This window comes from Mustela lutreola, chromosome X, assembly GCF_030435805.1.
Source record: "Mustela lutreola isolate mMusLut2 chromosome X, mMusLut2.pri, whole genome shotgun sequence".
In the NCBI taxonomy this organism is placed as follows: domain Eukaryota; kingdom Metazoa; phylum Chordata; class Mammalia; order Carnivora; family Mustelidae; genus Mustela; species Mustela lutreola.
This window is the reverse complement of record NC_081308.1, coordinates 93,252,575-93,276,745: the sequence shown is the minus strand read 5'-3', so window position 1 is coordinate 93,276,745 and position 24,171 is coordinate 93,252,575. Positions and strand designations below refer to the sequence as shown.

The 24,171-nt window shown below is 36.4% G+C and overlaps 1 protein-coding gene across 1 annotated transcript in view; it reads right to left on the bottom strand.

Moving 5' to 3' along the window:
• Positions 1 to 23,998, bottom strand: part of COL4A5 (collagen type IV alpha 5 chain) — a 253,144-nt gene extending 229,146 nt beyond the window's left edge. The window contains exon 1 of the mRNA XM_059158581.1: positions 23,578 to 23,998. Coding sequence (XP_059014564.1) covers positions 23,578 to 23,658 — 81 coding nt within the window. The 5' untranslated portion in view covers positions 23,659 to 23,998. The remainder of the gene's footprint in view (positions 1 to 23,577) is intronic.
• Positions 23,999 to 24,171: the final 173 nt, after the last annotated feature.

The following is a 24,171-nucleotide window of genomic DNA, read 5'->3' as shown; positions in this document are numbered from 1 at the left end:
GGACCTGATTTTAAAACGAAGTCTGGGTATGCTAAGTGAAACAAAATTAGACAAAGCCAAGTTCTATATCATTTCACTTAAATTGTTACCTATTAAAAAAAAAGGAATAAACAAACAAAAAGCAGAATCAGACCTATAAATACAAAGAACAAACTGACAGTTGCTAGAGGAAAAGATGGTGGGTGATGGCCAAAATGGGTGAAGGGAAGTGGGAGATACAGGCTTCCAGTTATGGAATGAGTAAGTCATGAGAATAAAAGGTGCAGCATAAGAAATATAGTCAATGGTGTTGCAATAGCATTGCATGGTAACACATGGTAGCTATGCTTATGAGCAAATCATAACCATTTAAGAGTTGCTAGACCACTATGTTGTATATCTGAAACAAATGTAACATTGTGTGTCAACTATATTCAAATAAAAACAAACAAAGCCTGGGTAAATAATATTTATGATGCCTCTTAAAAATCAGAAGAACTTAATTTTGAACTCACCTTTGTTTTTTAGCATATTGACAAATTCAAATTGTAATTCTTAAACCATCTGGAGAAAAAAATTTTCCCTTTCTATATCGGTGTATCATGGAATACAGGGAATAAAAATGAGAATATAGATGTGAAAATCTATCAGGAAACTGATAAGTTTATGAGCCCATGTTTTTTATATAAAGGTTGTCAATCTACAAATTCAAATGTGTCAGTCATATTAGTCAGGAAAACAAAGCCAAGCCCCTGAAGAGGAACCTCTTTTCCAGCCTCTAAGAAAGGTGACCTTTTTCAGTTTAGTCTCATTTGTTATTTTACAGCATTAGTCTGTGGTTTTTTCCATTATACAGTATACACAAATGAAGGCATGAAGGCAGTGATAAGGTCTAACGAGCTTGTGACATAACAAAAAGAAGTCTTCATTGCAACTGTGGAGAAAAATGAAATGCCCAAACAGGCTGTAAAAGATAAGCGAGCAAACAGAACAGAGAGGTGACAGCAAAAAATGAATTTATCCACTATTAACCAAATTACTATAAACTGAGTATACTCACTCTGAAGTAAAAGTATCTTTAAAAATTAAAAATCCAGGAACTGACCATAAGAACTAGGAAAAAAAGCTGTTATTTTTCTTCCATAATGTATCCAGCATTTCCAGGGAGCAAGGGGAATGGGAGATGGGGAAATCCAAAACCTATGGAGATAAATTTTGCCAGACAGTGGAAACTTTCAACATACAAGCGGAAGAAAATGTATAGCTTATTTTACAAATCACAACATAAAAGGAATTGACTCTAATTTTGAAAGAAAACAATGAAAATTAACATGACCTCAAAGCTAAGGCAAATTGTCTCATTAATCGCCAGCTAGGAAAACTACTCAGAAGAGATACTAAAGCTTAATAAATGCTTCACATTTCAAAAGACTTCCTGAAACTAAATTAATTCAAAATGGGTAAGGCAATTTCCTACAGGGTCATTGTTCAAGCATTTCTCCTTACAAAGTCAAAATGAAGGGGGCGCATGGGTGGCTCAGTGGGTTAAGGCCTCTGCCTTAGGCTCAGGGCATGATCCCAGGGTCCTGGAATTGAACCCCACATCGGGCTCTCTGCTCCGTGGGGAGTCTTCTTCCTTCTCTCTCTGCCTGCCTCTCTGCCTACTTGTGATCTCTGTCAAATAAATAAATAAAATATTTTTTAAAAATGAAGTAAGGTAGAAAGAGTCTTCCTCACTTCAAAATAAATGTATTTTTTAAATGTTTTTATCAATTACTAAATCTAAGACCTTATTATAGCTGAATTCGTTCTTTCCTACATTATCAAAGAGAAATACAACAGTTAGACTAGAAAAACTATCATAATGATCCTAGTTTCTCTTCCCTTAAACTTCAAAGGCAAGATCAGAAATATCTCTCCATCCTATGATTAAAAGGATATTCTGGGTATGAGAAAATTAATTAATCCTAAAAATTTTACTTCCCATTAATTATATGAAAGGCTTTCTGCCAGATGATGTGAAGTACAGAAGAAACAGAAAATGATCATTGCTCTTGAGGTAACTCTTATAATATAGGTTTAGACAGATATATAGATGGATAGATATGTAGGCAGAGAAATAAGTATATAGATGACAATATCTAATTTTAGAAGTCTTCGCAAAGAAAATAATCTGAAATATAAATAATTTTGTTTAAAAATGTTAACAGCAGTGTTAACAAAAAATATAAGTAGGCTATGTTGGAACAATTGTTATTGGACTTGCCCTCTTGCCATAAACTACTGTAAAACTATAAAATATGTGAAATAAATATTTTCAGACATTGGGAACAGTTGGCAAAGACTGGTCTCAACGCTTACTTTATACTTTCTCCTGAAGGAGAATATAACTATAAACAATAATATAAAGGGTAAAAAAGAGTGCAGAGTAGAATAAAAGAAGTAAATCTATCTTAATTCACAAAAGACATAATGACATTTGCAGGTAATTCTAAGCAATCCATAAAAGAGCTATCAGACATATTAAAATAATTTTTAGCAAGATCATAGCATACAAGTCAATAAACTGTATTTCTATATGTCATCAACTGTATTTCTATATACTAACAACAAACAACTAAAAACAGAAAATAAAATACAATACCATTAATAATACTATTCAAACACATGAACACTTAGGGATGAATTTAACAAAGTACATATAAGACCTACACACTGAAAAGTACAAAACGTTACTGAGAGAAACTGAAGACCTTAATAAACAAATGTATATCATGTTCATTCATCAGAACACTGAATACTATTAAGACATCAATTTCTCCACCAAACGATTTGTAGATTAAACACAATCCCATTCAAAATTCGGAGTTTTACTCCTTTGAGTTGAGAGCCTAATTATAAAAGTTATACAGAAATACAAAAGAGGATTAGGAGGAGAAGAAAGAGAGGAGGAGAGGAAGAGAAGGAGGAGAAAGAAGTAAACCAAAAATTTGAAAAAGAACAAATTTGGAGAATTTGCACCACATGATTTTTAACTTTTTCAGTGTTCTGAGATTCATTGTTCATGCACCACACCCAGTGCTCCATGCAGTACATGCCCTCCTTAATAACCACCAACATGCTCACCCATCCCCCACCTCTATCCCCTCCAAAACCCTCAGTTTGCTTCCAAGAGTCCACAGTCTCTCATGGTTCCTCTCCTTCTCTGATTTCCCCCAATTCACTTTTCCTTTCCTGATCCTAATGTCCTCCATGTTATTCCTTATGTAAGTGAAACCATATGATAATTGACTTTCTCTGCTTCACTTATTTCACTCTGCACCATGTGATTTAAGTCCTTATTATAAAACTATACTAATGACGATAGTGTGATATCAGCTTAAGAATATACATACAGGTTGAAAGAACAGATTAGAGTCCAAAAATAGACCCACACATACATGGTTAGTAGATGTTCAACAAAGGTACCAAGGTAATTCAACTGGGGAAGGGATCATCTTTTCAATAAATGGTGCTAGAACTAGTTAAACAAATGGGGGAAAAAGTGAACCAGTATTCTTACCAAATACCGTACACCAAATAACTAAATGAGTCAAATGCTGAAACTATAAAAGCAAATTTTAGAAGTAAACGTGACAGAAAATCCTGATCGCTTTGGGGGTACTGAAAGATTTCTTATAAAGAACACAGTCGTAACCATAAAAAGATGATAAACTGGGCTGTGCTAAAATTAAATGTTTACTCTCTGAAAATAGCAGTTACAAAATTGAAAAGGCAAGCTACCAAATGGAGAACATATCCACAAAACATGTATGTATTAGATTAGATAAGATGTTGTATCCAGAATATATGAAGATCTCTTACTATTCACACTTAAGTATATAAAAAAAAAAAAAAGAAAGAAATGGCCTACTGAAGCACACAAGATAGATCAATCACAAATGTACAATGTTACTGAGAAAAAGAGCTAGACTCAAAAGGTTACATACTGGATGATTCAATCTACAGGACATTATGAAAAAAGGTAAAATTATGGGGAAAGAAAATAAATGAGTGATTGCCAGGAACTGTGGGTAGGCTGTGGGGAGGGGGCTCATTACAAAAAGGGCAGCATGAGGACATATTTTGAGGTGATGAAACTGTTCTGAATCTTGATGATGACTCGTTACAAGATCGTATGCTTTTATCAAAACTCATAAAATAGTACACCAAAGATAGTAAATTTTACTAAATATAAATAAAAAGAGAACTATAAGAAAACTACCAGGTGACTATAATACTCAGATATCAAAATGGTTAAAAATGAAGAGTAACTATAATAACAGCAAATGCAGGCAAGGAAGAGGAACAACTAGACCTTTCATATATTGGTGGAATGTACAATGGTAGAACCACTTTGGAAAACAATTTTTAATTTTCTTGTAAAATTAAAAATAGACTTATGATACAACACAGAATTCCATTATGTCATTATTTATCCAAGAAAATGAAAGCAAATGTCCACACAAAGACCTGCTGCAATGTTCATAGCAGAGGAAGTGGGGGAAAGCTTGAAGAAATTTTTCTCCATTCTGACTCAGTACTCAGTACTTTTCCACTCTAATTTTCTCTTCTTCTGCTGCAGGGCCCCTAAGTCCATAAAACTGTGGGAGCTTTTTCTTTGAGGCTTCTTCATTGACTAGACCCTCAAGTCTGTACTTATCCACAGGACCTGAAGCCAATTCGTTGAGAAAATTGTAAATGGGAGGCAAGGGGAGTAGGCATTTACCCTGGTTTAGTCTCTTCCTTAAACAATCATAGTAAGCAATTAAAGACTTGACTGTTACTTTCATTTTGGCTTGTTTTTGTTGGCTACTCAGACTTAAGAGCTCAGCTGAGCTTCTGACAATATGATCATATAAATTGGTGTAAATTATTTCTTAATTAAATTTAACATTTTTTTAATCTCAGGAAATAAGAATGGAAAAGGACTTCCTCAGTCTGTAATGATGAAAAACTTAATGGCTATCTTCCCCAAGACAGAGTGCAAAAAATGGATGTCTTCTCTTACCACTTCTATTAAACTTGTACTGGAGGTCCTAGCCAGTCCAATAAGGCAGCCAGCACAAAAAGGCACAGGAATTGAAAAGGGAAAAGTATGACTCTCTTTATTTGCCGATGATATAATTATGTACATGGAAAATACAGAGTAACTAATGGAACTAATGAATAAATTTAACAATGCTGTTCTATAACCTGATTATAGATTACACTTACACTATTGTATGGATCTATCAAAATTCACAGAACTGTGCATAAAATCAAACCCTAGAAAAGAAAGAAATGGGTAATATCTTAGGATAAAAAGTTCAATATAAAAGTGAATCATGTCTGTAACTTAGCAACAAGCAATTAAAAATACAAGATCTAAGTGATAGCATTTACTGTGAAAACAATCATATGCATAGGAGGAAAGTGAGCAAATGCTGTGCATGGTTCTACGATGACCCAGTTAAAGACTATCTAGATTAATCAAGATGTACTGTGTTTATGGATTGAAAAAAAATCAATAATTTTAAGACTTCAATCTTCCTATATTAATCCAAAGAATTGTTGCTATTCCTGTCAAAAATTCAGAAGTTTTTTTTTAGTAGGAATTGACAAGATGAATCTGAAATTTACATGAAATTAAGAAACAAAACAGATGAAGGGGGAAAAAATGAGAAGCAAACCATAAAACAGACTCAACTATAGAGAACAAACTAAGGTTGCTGGACAGGAGGTGGGTGAGGGATGGGTTAAATGGGTGATGAGTATTTAAGGAGGTCACTTTTGATGAGCACTGGGTGTTATTCACAAAACCAGACAAAGACCCCACCAAAAAGGAGAATTACAGACCAATATCCCTAATGAATATGGATGTAAAAATTCTCACCAAGATACTAGCCAATAAGATCTAAAAGCACATAAAAAGATTATTCACCATGACCAAGTAGGATTTATTCCTGGGCTGCAAGGGTGGTTCAACATTTGTAAATCAATGTGATACACTACGTTAATAAAACAAAGCACCAGAACCATATGATCCTCTCAATTGATGCAGAAAAAGCATGTGACAAATACAGCATTCTTTCTTGATTGAAAATCTCCACAGTGTAAGGATAGAGGGGACATACCTCAATACCATAAAAGCCATCTATGAAAAGCCCACAGCAAATATCATTCTCAATAGGAGAAAACTGAGAGCTTTCCCCCTAAGGTCAGGAACAGGGCAGGGATGTCCATTTTCACCACTGTTGTTCAACACAGAACTAGAAGTCCTAGGCCCAGCAATCAGAAAACAGAAAGAAATAAAAGGCATTCAAATTGGCAAAGAAGTCAAACCCCCACTTTTTGCAGATAACATGGTACTTTTATGTGGAAAACCCAAAAGACTCCACCCCAAAACTACCAGAACTCCTACAGGAGCTCGGCAAGATATAAAATCAATGCACAGAAATCAGCTGCACTTCTATACATTAAAATTGAGACAGAAGAAAGAGAAATTAAGGAATCAATCCCATTTACAATTGCACCCAAAACCTTAAGATACATAGGTGTAAACCTAACCAAAGAGGTAAAGGATCTGTACTCTGAAAACTACAGAACACTTATGAAAGCAATTGACGAAGACATAACAAAATGGAAACACATTCCAAGCTCATGGATTGGAAGAATAAATATGGTTAAAAAGCCTATGCTACCCAGCACAATCTATACCCTCAGTGCAACCCCTATCAAAATACCATTGACATTTTTCACAGAGCTGAAACAAATAATCTTAAAATTTATATGGAATCAGAAAAGAGACCAAATATACAGAGGAATGTTGGAAAAGAAAACCAAAGCTGGTGGCATCACAATAATGCACTTCAAGCTATATTATTACAAAGGCGTAATCATCAAGACAGTATGGTACTGGCACAAAAAAAAAAAAAAAAAAAAAACCCAGACACATAGATAAGTGGAACAGGAGAGAGAAACCAGAAATAGACCCTCAACACAATGGTCAAATAATCTTCAACAAGGCAGGAAAGACTATCCAATGGAAAAAGGACAGTCTCTTCAATAAACTGTGGGAAATAAATTTCTGGGAGAATTGGATAGCCACATGTAGAAGAATGAAACGAGACCATTTTTTTTTTAAATTTCAGCAAAACAGTATTCATTATTTTTGCACCACACCCAGTCCTCCATGCAATCTGGGCCCTCTATAATACCCACCAGCTGGTACCCCAACCTCCCACCCCCCCCCCGCCACTTCAAACCCCTCAGATTGTTTTTCAGAGTCCATAGTCTCTCATGGTTCACCTCCCCTTCCAATTTCCCCCAACTCCCTTCTCCTATCTCCTCATGTCTTCCATGCTATTTGTTATGCTCCACAAATAAGTGAAACCATATGATGATTGACTCTCTCTGCTTGACTTATTTCACTCAGCATCATCTCTTCCAGTCCTGTCCATGTTGCTACAAAAGTTGGGTATTCATCCTTTCTGATGGAGGCAGAATAGTCCATCGTGTACATGGACCACATCTTCCTTATCCATTCATCTGTTGAAGGGCATCTTGGTTCTTTCCACAGTTTGGCGACCGTGGCCATTGCTGCTATAAACATTGGGGTACAGATGGCCCTTCTTTTCATGACATCTGTTATCTTTGGGGTAAATACCCAGTAATGCAATGGCAGGTTCATAGGGAAGTTCTATTTTTAATTTCTTGAGGAATCTCCACACTGTTCTCCAAAGAGGCTGCACCAACTTGCATTCCCACCAACAGTGGAAGAGGGTTCCCCTTTCTCCACATCCCCTCCAACACATGTTGTTTCCTGTCTTCCTAATTTTGGCCATTCTAACTGGTGTAAGGTGATATCTCAATGTGGTTTTAATTTGAATCTCCCTGAGGACTAGTGATGATGAACATTTTTTCATGTGTCTGATAGCCATTTGTATGTCTTCATTGGAGAAGTGTCTATTCATATCTTCTGCCCATTTTTTGATATGATTGTCTGTTTTGTGTGTGTTGAGTTTGAGGAGTTCTTTATAGATCCTGGATACCAACCTTTTGTCTGAACTGTCATTTGTAAATATCTTCTCCCATTCCGTGGGTTGCCTCTTTGTTTTCTTGACTGTTTCCTTTGCTGTGCAGAAGCTTTTGATTTTGATGAAGTCCCAAAAGTTCATCTTCGCTTTTGTTTCCTTTGCCTTTGGATACATATCTTGAAAGAAGTTTCTGTGGCTGATATCGAAGAGATTACTGCCTATGTTCTCCTCTAGGATTCTGATGGACTCCTGTCTCACGTTGAGGTCTTTTATCCATTTTGAGTTTATCTTTGTGTACGGTGTAAGAGAATGGTCGAGTTTCATTCTTCTACATATAGCTGCCCAGTTTTCCCAGCACCGTTTATTGAAGAGACTGTCTTTTTTCCACTGTATATTTTTTCCTGTTTTGTCGAAGATTATTTTCCCATAGAGTTGAGGGTCCGTATCTGGGCTCTCTACTCTGTTCCACTGGTCTATGTGTCTGTTTTTATGCCAGTACCATGCTGGAAACAAACCATTATCTTACACCATACACAAAGACAAACCTAAAATGGATGAAAGACCTAAACATGAGACAGGAATATGTCCAAATCCTAGAGGAGAACACAGGCAGCAACCTCTTCAACCTCAGCCATGGCAACTTCTTGCTAGACATGTCTCCAAAGGCAAAGGAGGTAAAAGCAAAATTGAACTGTTGGAACTTCTTCAAATAAAAAGCTTCTGCACCAAAAAGGAAATAGTCAACAAAACTAAAAGGCAACCTACAGAATGGAGAAGACATTGTCAAGTGACCTACCAGATAAAGGGCTAGTATCCAAGATATATAAAGAATTTATCAAACTCAACACCCACTGTTGGTGGGAATGCAAGCTTGTACAGTCACTCTGGAAAACGGTATGCAGATCCCTCAAAAAGTTAAAAATAGAGCTACCCTATTACCTAGCAATTGCACTACTAGGTATTTACCCCAAAGATGAATGTAGTAATCCAAAGGGGCACCTGCACCCCAATGATTATAGCAGCAATGTCCACAACAGCCAAACTGTGGGAAGAGCCAAGATGTCCATCAACAGATGAATGGATAAAAATGTGCTATATATAAACAATGGAATATTACTCAGCCATCAGAAAGGATGAATACTTATGATTAATATTGGCATGGATGGAACTGTAGGGTATTATGCCGAGTGAAATAAGGAAAGAGGAAGACAATTATCCTATGGTTTCGGTCATATGTGTAATTTAAGAAACAGGGAAGAGGATCATAGGGGAAGGGAAAGAAAACTGAATTAGAGGTCATCAGGGAGGGAGACAAACCATGAGAGACTCTTAACTATAGGGAAAAATACTGAGGGTTGCAGAAGGGGAGATGATTGGGGGGTAGGGTAGCTGGGTGATGGGCATTAAGGAGGGCATGGGATGTGATGAGCTCTGGATGTCTTACACAACGCAACTGATGAAATAGTGAATACTACATCTGAAACTAATCATGTACTATATACTGGCTAATTGAATCTAAATAACTTTTTTTAATGAGCACTGGGTGTTATATGGAAGCGAGGAGTCTCTAAATTCTACTCCTGAAACGAATATTACATTACTTGCTATCTAACTGGAATTAAACTAAAAACTTGAAATAAAAAAAGGAAACTAAAAATAGTAATAAAAATTTAATATTAAAGATCAAAAAATAAAAATATATAAAACTAATACGGAGTCAATAGCCAAGACAATTGTCATGACAATCGTGAAAGAATAAATTCAAAAGAGTCACACTACAAAACATAAAGTGTTATAAGGGTGCCTGAGTGGCTCAGTAGGTTAAGCCTCTGTCTTCAACTCAGGTCATGATTTCAGGGTCCTGGGATCGAGTCCCACATCAGGCTCTCTGCTCAGCAGGGAGCCTACTCCCCCGGCCCCTCTCTGCCTTTCTCTCTGCCTACTTGTGATCTCTTTCAAAAAAAAAAAATAAGTAAAATCTTTAAAAAAATTTAAAAAATAGTTATTATAACACCAAAATAATTAAGATAGTAGCATATTGGCATAAGGATATACAAAAAGATCAACAGAACAGACTAGTGAGTTCCATCCAAGACCTGTACGTACACATTCAATTCATTTTCAATAAAGCCATCAAAGTAAATCAATTTAAAAAGGAGCTTTTTTTTCAATACATGGTACTGAAATAACTGGTCATCTACATAGAAAAAATAATGGGCTTAAGGACAAAATCTGAAACTATAAAGATTCTAGGAGAAAACATATTATTGCAACCTTAGAGCTTAAGATATCTTAGAGAAGACACAAAAGACAAGGAAAGGGAAGGGGGCATGAGGGAGTTTGGGGTAGTAAAAAAGTTCTATGTCCTGACTTGCTTATTGGTTACTGAGTATACAATTATTAAAAAAACAATTGAGCTGTTCACCTAAGATCACATAAGATCAGTGCATATCCCTTTTTGTAAATTATACTTCAACAAAATTATACTTCAATAAAATAACCATTAAAATGAAAACATTAAAATGTTCATTGCAGCTTTACCTGTAAAAGCCACAAACTGGAAACAACCCAAATGTCCATTAACCGGTAAACAGAAAAGTAAAGTGGCATATCCATAGGATAGAATACTACATAGCAAGAAAATAATAACCTGTGGATACACACCACAACATGAATGACTCTCAAATGCTGACAGAAAGACGACAGAACAAGAAAGTGTACATACTACATGATTCCATTAATTTAAACTCTAGAAAATGAAACAAATGCAAGAAAGATCAGTGGTTGGGGCACCTGGGTGGCTCAGTGGGTTAAGCCTCTGCCTTCGGCTCAGGTCGTGATCTCGGGGTCCTGGGATGGAGCCCCACATCGGGCTCTCTGCTCAGCAGGGAGCCTGTTTCCTCCCCTCTACCTGCCTCTCTGCCTACTTGTGATCTCCCTCACTGTCAAATTAAAAAAAAAAAAAAGATCAGTGGTTACTTGGGGGTGAGGAATGAAAGTAGGAAGGAAGGGAGGGACTATAAAGAGTTATGGAAATCTTTTCTGGTGATCCATATGTTCATTATTTTTAATGTATCAATGGTTTCACAGGAATTCACATAGGTCACAACTCCACAAATTGTATACTTTAAGTAAATGCATTTTACTGTATGTCAATTATACCTCAATGTTGCTTAAAAACTATAGAGAACCAGATTTGAGCTCAGTAAGAAAGAATTTTCCTTCTAACAACCAGAACAATAGAATTTTAAAATTAAAAGACACTTCCTGGGTATTGCTGACAAGGTATCATACACTCCCTATTTGAGCACTTTCAAGAATGGGGCATTTCCATTACTAAATATCTTAATTGTTAGAAAATTATTGATACCAAATGTTCCTGTAACTCATTCCATTGATTCTAGGTCTTCTCTCTGGTGCTATCCAAATCTACCTTCCCCCAAATTCAAAATTCATTCAATGATTAGCTACTGAGAACCAGCTATATGTAAGGAACCAGTCTATATACTATGGTGAATAAATAAATACATAAGAAAAGGATCCTATGTCATGGGTTTCCCAATTTGTATCTAAAAATAACTAAATTCAGCTTATTGTCTTTTTTCACTACTGTCTCCTCTGCTGTAGTTTATACTGTGAGAATGTTTCTGACTTGGCAATTGGACTGAAGATGGTAGGAAAAATACACAAGTACAATCGAGTATCACCATTTTTATTTAGTAGTTTAATTGTGTCTACTAGGATGAATAAAATTACAAAATCATATTAACAGCTCACCAATCACTAAACCAAAGTGGTATACTGGAAAGATAACAAGAATAAGATTCCTGTTCTGCTTCTGCAACTAACAGCTGAGTCCTTCGTTAATCATTTCACTTTCCTATAAAATGATGGAGTTGGTCTCTGTAGAGTGGTGGTTTTCAAATTTTTTAGTCTCAAGACCCTTTTACTCTCATAAAAATCATTGAGGATTCCAACAGCTTTTGTTTAGGTACGTTTTATCTACCAATACATACCATATAAAATAAAACTGAGTAATATTTAAAGTAATTATTCATTCATTTAAAAGTGACAATACTGTGCACGGTATGTTAACTAAGTAAAATTCAAATAAAGAAATTTTAAGTGACAATAATGAACCCATTACATGTTAACATATGTTATGTATTTTTATGAAAACTAATTACATTTTTCAAAAATACAGAAAAGTGTGAAGAGGAATTGTCTGGTTGTTTTATTTTATTTTATTTTTTGGCAAATATCTTTAATGTCTGTCTTGATAGAAGACAGCTTCCTCATATCCGCTTCTGCATTCACTCTGTTGCAATATGTTGTTTTGGTTGAAATAGTTGGATCTTCCTATCTGCTTTTGCATTCATTCTGTTGCAATATGTTGTTTTGATTGAAATATATGAAGACAATCTGGCTTCATAAAGTTATATATTTGGAAAATTGAGTACTTTAATAGCCTTTTATGACAATTGTGGATATTTTTTAATACTATTCCAAAGCTCTATAAGTGGTAGACTCTAAGGTTAGTTGCAACACAGAATCTGAAACCTCATCAATTAACTATTTGTACTCAATTACATTAAAACTCATTGATCTATCTTGCCTCTGAATGGATCTTTTACCCATGCATGATATTGTAACATCATGCATTAGTCATTTGGAAAATATTAGTTCACTGAGATTTGTACAACTTCAGAATGTTAATACATTTCATTATACAATATCAAAAAAATCACATACATTAATATAATTACCAATCTCATTAGAAAAGACTAAGATCTGGGAAGCTGTCAAGCTCATAGTGGTAGATTTGAATTCAAGTTCTAATTCTTACTTGAAAAGTTCAAACTTGTTTATTGGCGACAAATACTGCCAGTAGTTTTCCTTTAAATAATAGAGTCACTTTGCTCATTTTCAAGAAAATGCTTGCCAAATACCCAAGTCTGAGTAACTACAGTTTGTCTCATTTGTTCTTTTTTTTTAAGATTTTTTCTTTATTTATCTGACAGAGATCACAAGTAGGCAGAGAGGCAGGCAGAGAGAGAGGAGGAAGCAGGCTCCCTGCAGTGCAGAGAGCCCGATGTGGGGCTCAATCCCAGGACCCTGGGATCATGACCTGAGCCGAAGGCAGAGGCTTAACCCACTGAGCCACCCAGGTGCCCCTCATTTGTTCTTTCAATAAAAATGTGTTCCATACAAAGATCAGCTAGTTCAACCTACAACTCAATCAACTGCACATGTGCTTTTCCTAAAAACAAAGACCTTACTTCAATATACAGCTAGTTCAACCTACAACTCAATCAACTGCACATGTGCTTTTCCTGAAAACAAAGACCTTACTTCAATATACATAAGTGTTTTGCATATACTTCCCATTTTGTCATACAGAATATTAAAAAGATGTGGACTCAAGGGACAAGAACTAATAAAATACTACACTGAGACCATTCTTAAGCAAAATTGGCTTTTTATCCCCTAAGTATATGAAGAATACAATTAGGACAATTTGGTACACTGCACTAGCAGTTTTACCCACCATCAGTGCAAATCCCAACAAGTGAAAAGGGAAAAATGTCTTCATACTCTTATTAAAATAGTCCTCATGTTCCTCCTTATAGGATCTTAGGAATCTCAGGGGTTCAGAGACCACACTTCAAAAACCACTGACTTAAAAGATCTTTAATGTCACTCTAGATCTAAAATGTCCATAATTATGTAAATACTCAATATCTTTCATTTGTACAACTCAACAAAACGTTAGTTTCCTTATTAAGTAATACATCTTACATTTAACAAATACATGAATTTCTTAAAAATCTGTAATTCAACTAATCCTGGGGACAAGCTCATGAGGTCATGAAACAGGAACTATTTCTTCCTTCCTAAAAGAACCTTGCTTTTATACAGATTTTCTCACCCACCAACCTTTCCAAGAACCAACATGCTTTGGAAACAGAGGTGCTGAATCACTGGTCTAGCTACTTTTATGGTCCTATTTCACTTTCCAATGTACTTGTATAAATATATACATACAACACAATTCTAACCAATGAAATATAAGGGCTGTTTTCAGGGTGGAGGTATGGGACATCTTAAAAAGTTTTCATTGCTGATGAAAAAGGACACAAATGAACAAACAGTTCATACTCTTCTTTTACTAGTCAATGTGGTATCTGCATGTGATCTCTGGAACTGCAGCAGCCATCCTGCTAGTATGAAGGGCACTAATCTAAGAGTAAGCTGTTAAAGTATGACAGAACAGAAAGGAGAAGGAACCTAGGTCATTATTTGGCTGAACTGATTAACCTTGGAGATATTCTACTTCAAAACTTCTTGTTAAGTGAGCTAAAATTTTCCTTTATTGTCAAGACAGCTGAATTAGTGTTTTCTACCACCTGTAAGAGAAAAAAACTTATCTTATATAAACAGGCACTATCACTATTATGCCTATCTTTCATATAGGAAATATTTTACTCCATCAAATAGATTGTGAGATTATGGACAGAGAAGGACCTTTCCTCCATTTGCAAAGTCCTAGAGAGCCCAAAACGCAGAATACACTAAATGGTGTTTCCCTAGTGTCCCACTCTTGGTATCATTTTACTCCTCAAGTTCCAAGATCTCCTTCAGTATTCCATTAGTGTCATATATACTATAAGAAAATTTGGAAGCAATTCAGCCAGTTCTCATAACATATAGGAGGAATGTTATTTGAATTGCAAAATGATGGAAATGCCAACAGAATTTCGTACAGTCTTATTGTAGTACTTACTGTCATAAAACCAATTCCATTAACCTGAGTAGCACTTGCTCATAAGCAGTGCTTATGAGTCTCCAAGTTAATAAGTAAATGTAATGTTTACATCAGAGGCAGTAAAATTAAAAAAAAATTAAAAATTGAATTTTGCAAAAGCCTGTCTCATTGTAACATTTGCCTTTGGTTGTCCTTGGTTACCAAATAGCAAGGAATTTAAGGTTCCCATTTCATCAGGGTAGCAAGTACCATCACAGACTACACTTTTGATTAAAGGCCAGCAGAAGCTGCTAAAGGAACAAAGGGCAGTTGGACCTGGATAGATTATGAAGGTAAATAAACTCAAGCATTGATGCATAAAATGAGAATCTGGTTTGTTAAAATTAAAGGAGCCTATGTATCAGAGATCACACTAAAGATGCCTCTCCAAAAGTCCTCAACAATTACTTCTATTAAAAACAAATCTTTGTAATGAAGATTTAGTTAAGTGGCTGGGTGGTTCATTTATAATGTTAATTAGAAAGAATATATTTTCAAAAATTACTTCTGTTCCATGGTTGCTATTGTCAGACGGGATGAGATAATGGAATCATTACATTTTAAAAAGAAAATCATTAGAGGATAGGACCAAAATCAACCAACCAACTGGCAATCAATTGGGCATCAATTCCATAGTCACTGTACTACATAGAAAAAAAATTATTAAGGTTGTCTCAAAGGCACTCTTATACACTACTGATAGGAGTATAATTGGTAAAACCATTCTGCAAAGTAATTTGGCAAGAGAAGATCTCTATCATTCAGAAGCTTAAAGTTCAGCTATTCAAGTGCCACCTGGAAAAGCCATAATATGTAACAGTTTGTGATTTTACAGAGGAATACATTTGAACTGCACAAGCTACAAGGCTGGCATAAAGGCACTAAAGTCTCTTAGCTAGTGAAGAAACACAATAAGGTAACGTGGGAGTGGTACAAATTGGATGGGGGACCTCTGATTCCACATATACTTAAGAGTTTGTTTCTTAAAAGAGGAGATGCAGGGGATGGCATCGCCCCAAAGTGAGAAAATTATATTAACAATGGGGGGAAGGTCCTGGAGTAACACTAAGGGAAAGATGAAAGCAAGGAACAGCACTAGACAAAGACAGAGCCATTTAAGTGTAAGCATCATAGGCAGCTATGGGGTAGGGACTGGCAAAGAGGGTGAGAAGGGAGAGCAGAGGGGTACCCATTTCAGATGCATTCCACAACTCTCCTAGGGAAGGGGGAATGTCAATGGATTTGGGGTATATTATATCCTTGCTCTTGCTAGAAGGAGGATGAGGGTGGAAGGGGTGATATTCTTGGAGGGGAGGCTCCGCCTTCTGTCCAGGGGAGAAATACAGAGGAACACATGGTTTACAGAATTAAAATTAAAATTAAGCCCTTGAGGATGGATGGCATAGGCAATTACAATAAAGAGTTATTAAAGGATGAACCAGTCATGAACGTATCTTTAAAATCAAGTCAAGGGACACCTGGGTGGCTCAGTCCTTGGATGTCTGCCTTCTGCTCAAGTCATGATCCCAAAGTCCTGGAATCCAGTCCCACATCAGGTTCCCTGCTTGGTGGGAAGCCTGCTTCTTCCTCTCCCACTCCACCTGCTTGTGTTCCCTCTCTCCTTGTGACTCTCTCTGTCAAATAAATAAATAAAATCTTTTTAAAAGAAGTAAATAAAATAAAATAAAGTCAAGTGACCAGTCACAGGAAGGGGTTATGGCAGGGCAGTGGGAATTATTCAACTTTTCAACATGACTTTATTTTTCTGTATTATCTATGATGTATGAAAATACAGACTGGAAAAAAAAAAAAAGAAAATACTGACTGAGGAAAATCTCATGAGCAGGTTTTAGAGCCAGACCATTCTGATTCAAATCTTGGCCCAATTATTCACTAACTGCATGACTTCAGTCAAGTTATTTAACTACCTTGTAGGCCTTAGATTCCTTATACATAAAAATGGGAATAATATTATCTACCTAACAGGTATAACATAGTAACCACTAAAAAAAAAGTTAGCTATAAAAATTTATCTGTTGATATCACCTTTCTAAATGTTAGGGTCTACTGCATGTACCAAAGACTCTGAAAATACTAATGGCTTTTAACCCACTAATTCCCCATAAAGAAAGCAGTACTAAGAAAAGAATACAAAATATGAAATAAGAAATATTCATGGCAGTTTTTCTTACAATGGCTTTCAAAACTTGAAATTTAAAAATATATTCTATAAGGGCACCTGGCTAGCTCAGTCAGTACAGCATGTGATTCTTGATCTTGGGGTTGTGAGTTCAAGCCCCATACTGGGCACAGAGATTACTTTAAAAAAATCCTTTAAAAATATTCTATAAAAGTGAATAAGGAAAACTAAAATAAGATAAAGAAAGAGGGGAAGGTAAACCATAGAGACTCTTAAATATAGGGAACAAACTGAGGGGATGTAGTAGAAGGATGGGGTAATTGGGTGATGGGTTTAGGAAGGGCACTTGATGTAATGAGCAGTGGATGTTATATGTAACTGATGAATCACTAAATTCTACCCCTGAAACTAATACTACACTACATATGAACTAATATGAATTTAAATAATTTTTTTAAAAAAGAAAAAAATGAATAGGTGATTTAATTGTGGTGTGTATAAATTATATACAGTCATTTAAAACTAGTATGCTTGTTTTTTTAAGATTTATTTATTTATTTGAGAGAGAACATGAGCAGTAGGGGCAGAGGGAGGAGAGAGAATCTCAAGTTGAACACTTAACCGGCTGTACCAACCAGGTGCCCCTAAAACTGCTATCTTAAACGAAGAATTTTAATAACATGGGAAAATGCTTAATAAGTAAAACAAGCATTAAGATATACAACTGTATATGAAGTAATCTCAACTTTTTAAAAAATTTTAACCAATTTACTTTTTTTAAAAAAATATTAGATGCATAAAGAGGAAAATCATTAACAATAATTAGAGTTATTTCTATGCTGTTGATAGAACCATGGAAATGTTTTTATTTTCTTCTTTATAATTTTCTGCATTTTCAAGTTTCCAATACTGCACATGTATTATTTTGCTATTAGACAAAACCAACATGTAAATTGAAGAAATGAACAAATATATAGTTCTTGCCTATAATCTAATAGGAAGATCAGATAAAATCTCAGGAGACAAAATGCCCCGGAAGACCAAATACATTTAGATACTAGATAGGAAGAGGATAAATATTACAAAATTTTCAAAGAAGAGTAAAATCAGCCATTGAGATGTAATAGTAAGGCAAAGTTTCACAGAAAGACTATTCTCACTAGCTTGTAAACTCCATGGAGGCAAGAAACTTGTCTATCTTATATAATTTTATCCACAGTGTCTAACACAAAATGATTTTGTGAACAGTACACATCCAAGAGGGTAGAAATAAAACAACATATATAATTCTTAAATACTTATAAGTAGCTGAACAAACATATGCTGGATGAATATAAACATCACACTGAAACTGAGCAAAGATTTGGATCCATAGGTTTCCAATCAAAATGGAGAGGCAAGGGGCACTGGGTGGCTCAGTCAGTTAAGTATGTGCCTTTGTCTCAGGTCCTGGTCTCAGCATCCTGGGATGGAGCTCACATCATGCTCTCTGCTCAACAGGGGGCCTGTTTCTCCCTCTCCCTACTGCCTACTTGTCCTCTCTCTATCCAATAAATAAATAAAACCCCTTTAAAAAATGGAGAGTCAAAATACATACATAGTGCTCAAGGTATTATATGAAAGCTCACCTAGACTAGAATGGAGACTGTATATTGTAAAACGTAAAGAAAAACAAGCTTGATGGAGGGAAAGATCACTATAGACCTTGAATATCAGGCAGAGAATTTGAGAGTTAATGCATTAAGAAATGACAAGTCAATAACTTGTAATGACAGCAATGAAATCTTAAATGTATTCACAATTTGCCAACTACTATTCTAAATGCTTTACATAACTCCTCTCATTTTATCCTCAAAACAACCTGTGACATAGGTATCACACATCCCCTTTTGCCAATAAGGTAATTAAAGCTTAGAGGTTACCACTTGGTTGAAGGTAACACATCTACCAGTCAGATTCCAGGTCTGACTCCAGAGGCCAAGTTTTTAAAGATTCTGCACAAGACCTCTCCAAAGCCCACAAAACATGTCTGCAGAGAGACACCAGATTCTACAACATCAAAGATATATTTTTATTCTGTGGTCTTAGATACAAATATACACAAAGAGAGATTGAAAAAAGATAGATAAATACGTGGATATACATCTGTGTATATATACATCTACGTCTTAGTTTTGTCTGCTGAGAAGGTATAGAACCAACGACACCTCAATAGCCATGAGCACACCAGGCACCCACACCTTGACTTCTAAATAAAAAGGATCAGGGCTCCCTTGAAAAAATGGCTGATTCCAGGGTTGGGGCAGTTTAAGTAGAAAAAATGAGGCTGGAACATTTTGTAGTACCAGAATGTAAGGGAATGCTCACAAAATGGCAGGGACACACTGAAAGGACACAGAAGCCAAATGGAAGAACCTCCCATTAGCCAAATCTGGGATAATTTCAGCAAAAATAAAAGTAAAAATAGCAAAACTCATTATAACTCATAGAACAAAACAAATATCCATAACTCCATACTGCTATAAGTAACTGAAAGGATAATAAGTAAATAACAGAGGTGAAGTTCTTTGCTATATTAGATTTCAATTATTAAGTACAGAAAATGTTAGAAACTGAAAACCACTATTGGCAAATATCATAGTAATAATTATTCAGGCCAGAATCCTCAGTAGATGCTAATTTCAAGCAGGCAAAAATATGATGAAAAACAGGATATTTACATTGTCTCACAATATCGCCTCACACATCTTTATGAGATCAGCTCACTTTGTAATTACAAAAGGAAAAAACAGTAACTTTATGGCATATAAACCTGGTAGATACTACATGAATCAATTATCAAGGTTAACACAAGGTCAAAAGTCTAGTGTTGAACATATAGACATTAAAAGTAAAATAAAAACAGAAAAAATGTACATACTCTTACACAAAGGACAAACTCATTTATAAATATATAAACAAAACTAAAATTATCTAGATAGTTGAGTAAATAGAATTTGATACAATGGTTAGGTAAATTGGAAAAAAAAAACAGAAGTGAACTGGGCAATTTAAGCAGAGAGCCACCATATACACATACCCTGTTTAATCATAATAGATATGCTACTGAAAAGTTTAGCATATTTAAAATTATTATGGAAACTGACAAATTAAAAGAAAAATAAAGCAAGACTTTCTTTAAAATAATCATCCACCACAAATACTAGTTGTTTTATAAATCTAACTTTTTATATGTGATAGTATAAAATCACACCTTCAACAAGTAATTGCTTCTAGATTGCTTTTAAATTATATCTCTATATGTAAACATTGTACAAAGATCAAACTGATCTCTATTATGATCTCTTACTGTAAGTCCAAAGCTGTTTCCATTATAAGATGCTATTTCTCCTAACATCAGCAGGAAGAGATATAATCCCCATTATCATTTCCATTTCACGTCCTGTGTTTCCCCCATCAAAAAAAAAAAAAAAAAAAAAAAGTAGCAGAGATCCAAACACTCAAAACAGCAAGTAAGTCTCTATAAACCACATACAAAGGAGGTACTATAGTACAGTCATTGAGGGTAAAGAATTTGGAGTCAAACTGTCTAAATTTCCAGCCCCACAACTTAGTACCTATGTGATTTTTTGGAAGTTACCTAATCTACGATCCGTAGCTTCTTGATCTCTAAAGCAGGGACAACAATCATATATATCTCTTAGGTCTGTTGTGAAGACTATATATGATAATGTACATTGCCATATTAGCACATGCTTGGCCCATAGTAAACACTCAAATATTTAAGTTATGATCACAGTGTCAACAATTCTTCCTACAGAGCAGTTAATTCATAGTATACTTCAAAGGAAAAACTGTTCCAGGTCACAAACGACACCACTACCCTGAGTATGTCGTTGCCACTGGTCACAAGAGAAATAGCGTATTTAAATTAGAGAAACCTATCTACTCCACTGCCCCAAAACACTAACATTTGTATAGTAGGGGGTAGTACAATCTTACACACCATATCCATAAATCTAAGTGCATATCCTACTGATAGTAAGCATGGGTATGATCACCTTTACATAAAAATATGTTATTTCCACCACTAGAAATTACCTTTGCAACGTAAACCTGCCTTTTTCTCATACTGTTAACCTTTTCAGAATTAAGATTACTCTTTCCACCTAGTAATCACTCGGTCTAAAAAAAATCTTCCACGTATTTATGATATCCCCATTTGGTATGACTTCAGAGATCTATCATTTAACTATGAAAAATTAAAGCAGCTCTTGTATCAGTGTTCTTCCAGATATAAAAGTCCCAATACCAGACTACTTCAGTCAACAATCAGTCAACCCCACTACCACCCATTTTACTCTGGAGAAGGTCACCAATATCCCCAGCACTAATATGGATAGAAGATACCACTCATATCTTTGAGATGATTAAAACATTTCATCTAACTAGGATATTGATGTGTGAAGTAGAAAAAACAAACCCCTGGGTTTATTAGAGGCACAATGTCCTAATGATAGAGAAATAGGATATAAAATGTTCTTTTAAAACTATATAGAAAGAAAAAGGAAAAAAAAAACTGCATATCTTCTGTTACTACTTCATGAACCATCATTAAGAGTCCAAGAAAACAAGCTTGCTCCCAAGTTTTGTCACCCATAAAAAGAAATCTCACTTTTAATATAAATTGTTTTAATACAAACTGATGTATTGTTATACATACCTGTATGACTAATATCAGGTGCACATTTACTAATAGCAACATCAAAGTAAAAAATTGAAATATTTAATCAAACATCACCAAACCTTTGCCCCTGGGCCAAATGCCATAAGCGCCAAGATTTTTTTAAAGATTTTATTTATTTATTTGACAGAGAGAGATCACAAGTAGTCAGAGAGGCAGGCAGAGAGAGAGGAAGAAGCAGGCTCCCCGCTGAGCAGAGAGATCCAGGACACCAGCTGGATCCCAGAACCCTGAGATCATGACCTGAGTCCAGGGCAGAGGCTTTAACCCACTGAGCCACCCAGGGACCCCGTGCCAATATGTTTTTAAAAGTTGTTAAAAGTAACTGCTTTCAACAACACAAGTGTAGTTTTATCCAGGGGTCTATAAATACTATTAAGTGGCAAAACCTTACCCCATTAAGATGCTCTGTATCAAAAAAGCAATTTTAAGTCATCTCTAATTTTTCGGAGGAACAATTACAAGTGTGGTTGATAGTCATGGTTTTTCAGAAGACTCGCTATCATAATTACATTGTGCTTAGAGTAATGTGAAAGTTAGTTTTCATACCTTGAGTACACATTTTCTGGAGGATAAAAGGACAATGTAATCTGAGGTATGCAGAGTGTATAGAGAAACCAGACAGCTAACTTAAACGTGGACCCAGATAAGCCATAACACAGCAGCCGCATATATAAAGAATTGATAACTCACTCAACCAGGGAAGGCCTAAGCTATGATCTCACATTAAAGTGTTTTTAAAACCACCCATTAAGATCACTCAAATGTAATTTTTAAATAGTTTGTCACATACTTAATTCTTTCAAGGTTAAGGGACTTGAAGGATGATGGGCTTCAGGCTGGAGAACATTTCCTTTAACAAAGCCTTTACATCTGCCTCATCCCCAGAAAGACCGTGGGTGGGACTACCCAGAGATCTTTCTAGGAGATAATGAGAGACTGGGGTTTTAATTCTACATTCCTAAAACTGAGTGGAACTTTCTGCTCTGTCATTGCACAGGTGCATCCTCCTCTGTCCTTTAAACCAGAATACTCACTCTTCTTTGAAAAAAGAATTCTTTTCCTTTAAATAGGTGATGGGCATATTTTCGATTTGTTTAGGTGCCCCAGTAAGACTTTTTTTTAAAGTAAATAAGCAAAATCCCAGAACTTAAAAACAAACAAACAAAAACACAACTCAGAGAAGACACGAAGCCGGAAGCCATCCATCTTTACCTCCTTCGTCTTTGGTGTGTTACCTGAGCGTCCGCCATAAGGATGTCAAAAGGGGGACACAAGGGCTTTAGTGGCCAGAGGTATGGCCTAAGGAAGGGGCAAAAGGGAAGCACTTCCTGGGCGCGCTCAGCAGTTTGATGGAAGCTGGATATAGAAAAGGCAAAACATTCAACTACAGACCAGGTTTAAAAGACTGCGTGGGCTGGGTACAACCAGTGTAAAGGTTAGCGGGCAGGAAAGGGAAACAACCCGAGGGCGGAGGGTGGGGAGGAAAAGTTTCAAAGACCCTCCACTAATAGCCTAGTGAGCTATTAACGTGCGTCCCCCACCCCGACTCCACTCTGCGCGCGCGCGCGCACACACACACACACACACACACACACACCCTCTAAGAGCAGCTAGCTGTAGGGAAGCCAGCGGCCCTATTTTTAAACATAAACCTCTCCCCTGGGCTGGAGAAGGCTAAAGTTACCCGCGTTGTAAACAATGTTTCTTCCTAAGCAAGTGAAGGCAGATTGGAATGCCCTCAGCCAAGGCCGAGGAGAAAGGAAGGTAAAGGGACAAAAAGTAATTTCTGCCCGAAGAGTGAGATGACTGGTGTTGAGGGGGGGAGTGGGGGGTAAAAGGAAGGACTTACCGCAGCCTCTGCAGGCTGCCCCCAAAGACTCAGGGCCAGTAAGAACAAGCCGGCAGCCAGGCTGACTCCGCGCAGTTTCATTCTTCTCCGGCTCCCGCAGCTCCTTCAACACCCGCACGAAATCCCTGGCCAGCTCTGATCAACTGACATAATCTTGAGTTTATGGGGAGAGAGCTAGAGGCGGAGAAGGACAGCGAGGGAGTTCCAAGTGTGCCCGTCAGCTTAGGTGAGGAGGAAGATTTTTAAAAGTGGAGGGGGTGGGAAAAAAAAAGAGAGAGAGAAGCTCTTCTTCCCTCCCCCCTCCCCTCCCCAAAGCCCGTCTCTCGGGAGAACTTTTCCCTTCTGTCTGGACTTGCAAACTTTTTCCTCATGCAAGTCCCACAGCTCAACTTTCCTCCCCGTCTCCTCCCGCACCGCCCCCTCCCCGCCAGCACTGGGGAATTTGAGGATCACTCCGCCACCGCTTCAGACTGCACCAGCAACCTGCGAGGGAGTGACGCTCAGTTATTTGAGGGAGGGAATCTTCCAGACCACTTGACTGGGCACCATGAGCCCAACCGGGAAGCTTTTCTATTTGTTCATTCTCACCTTCCG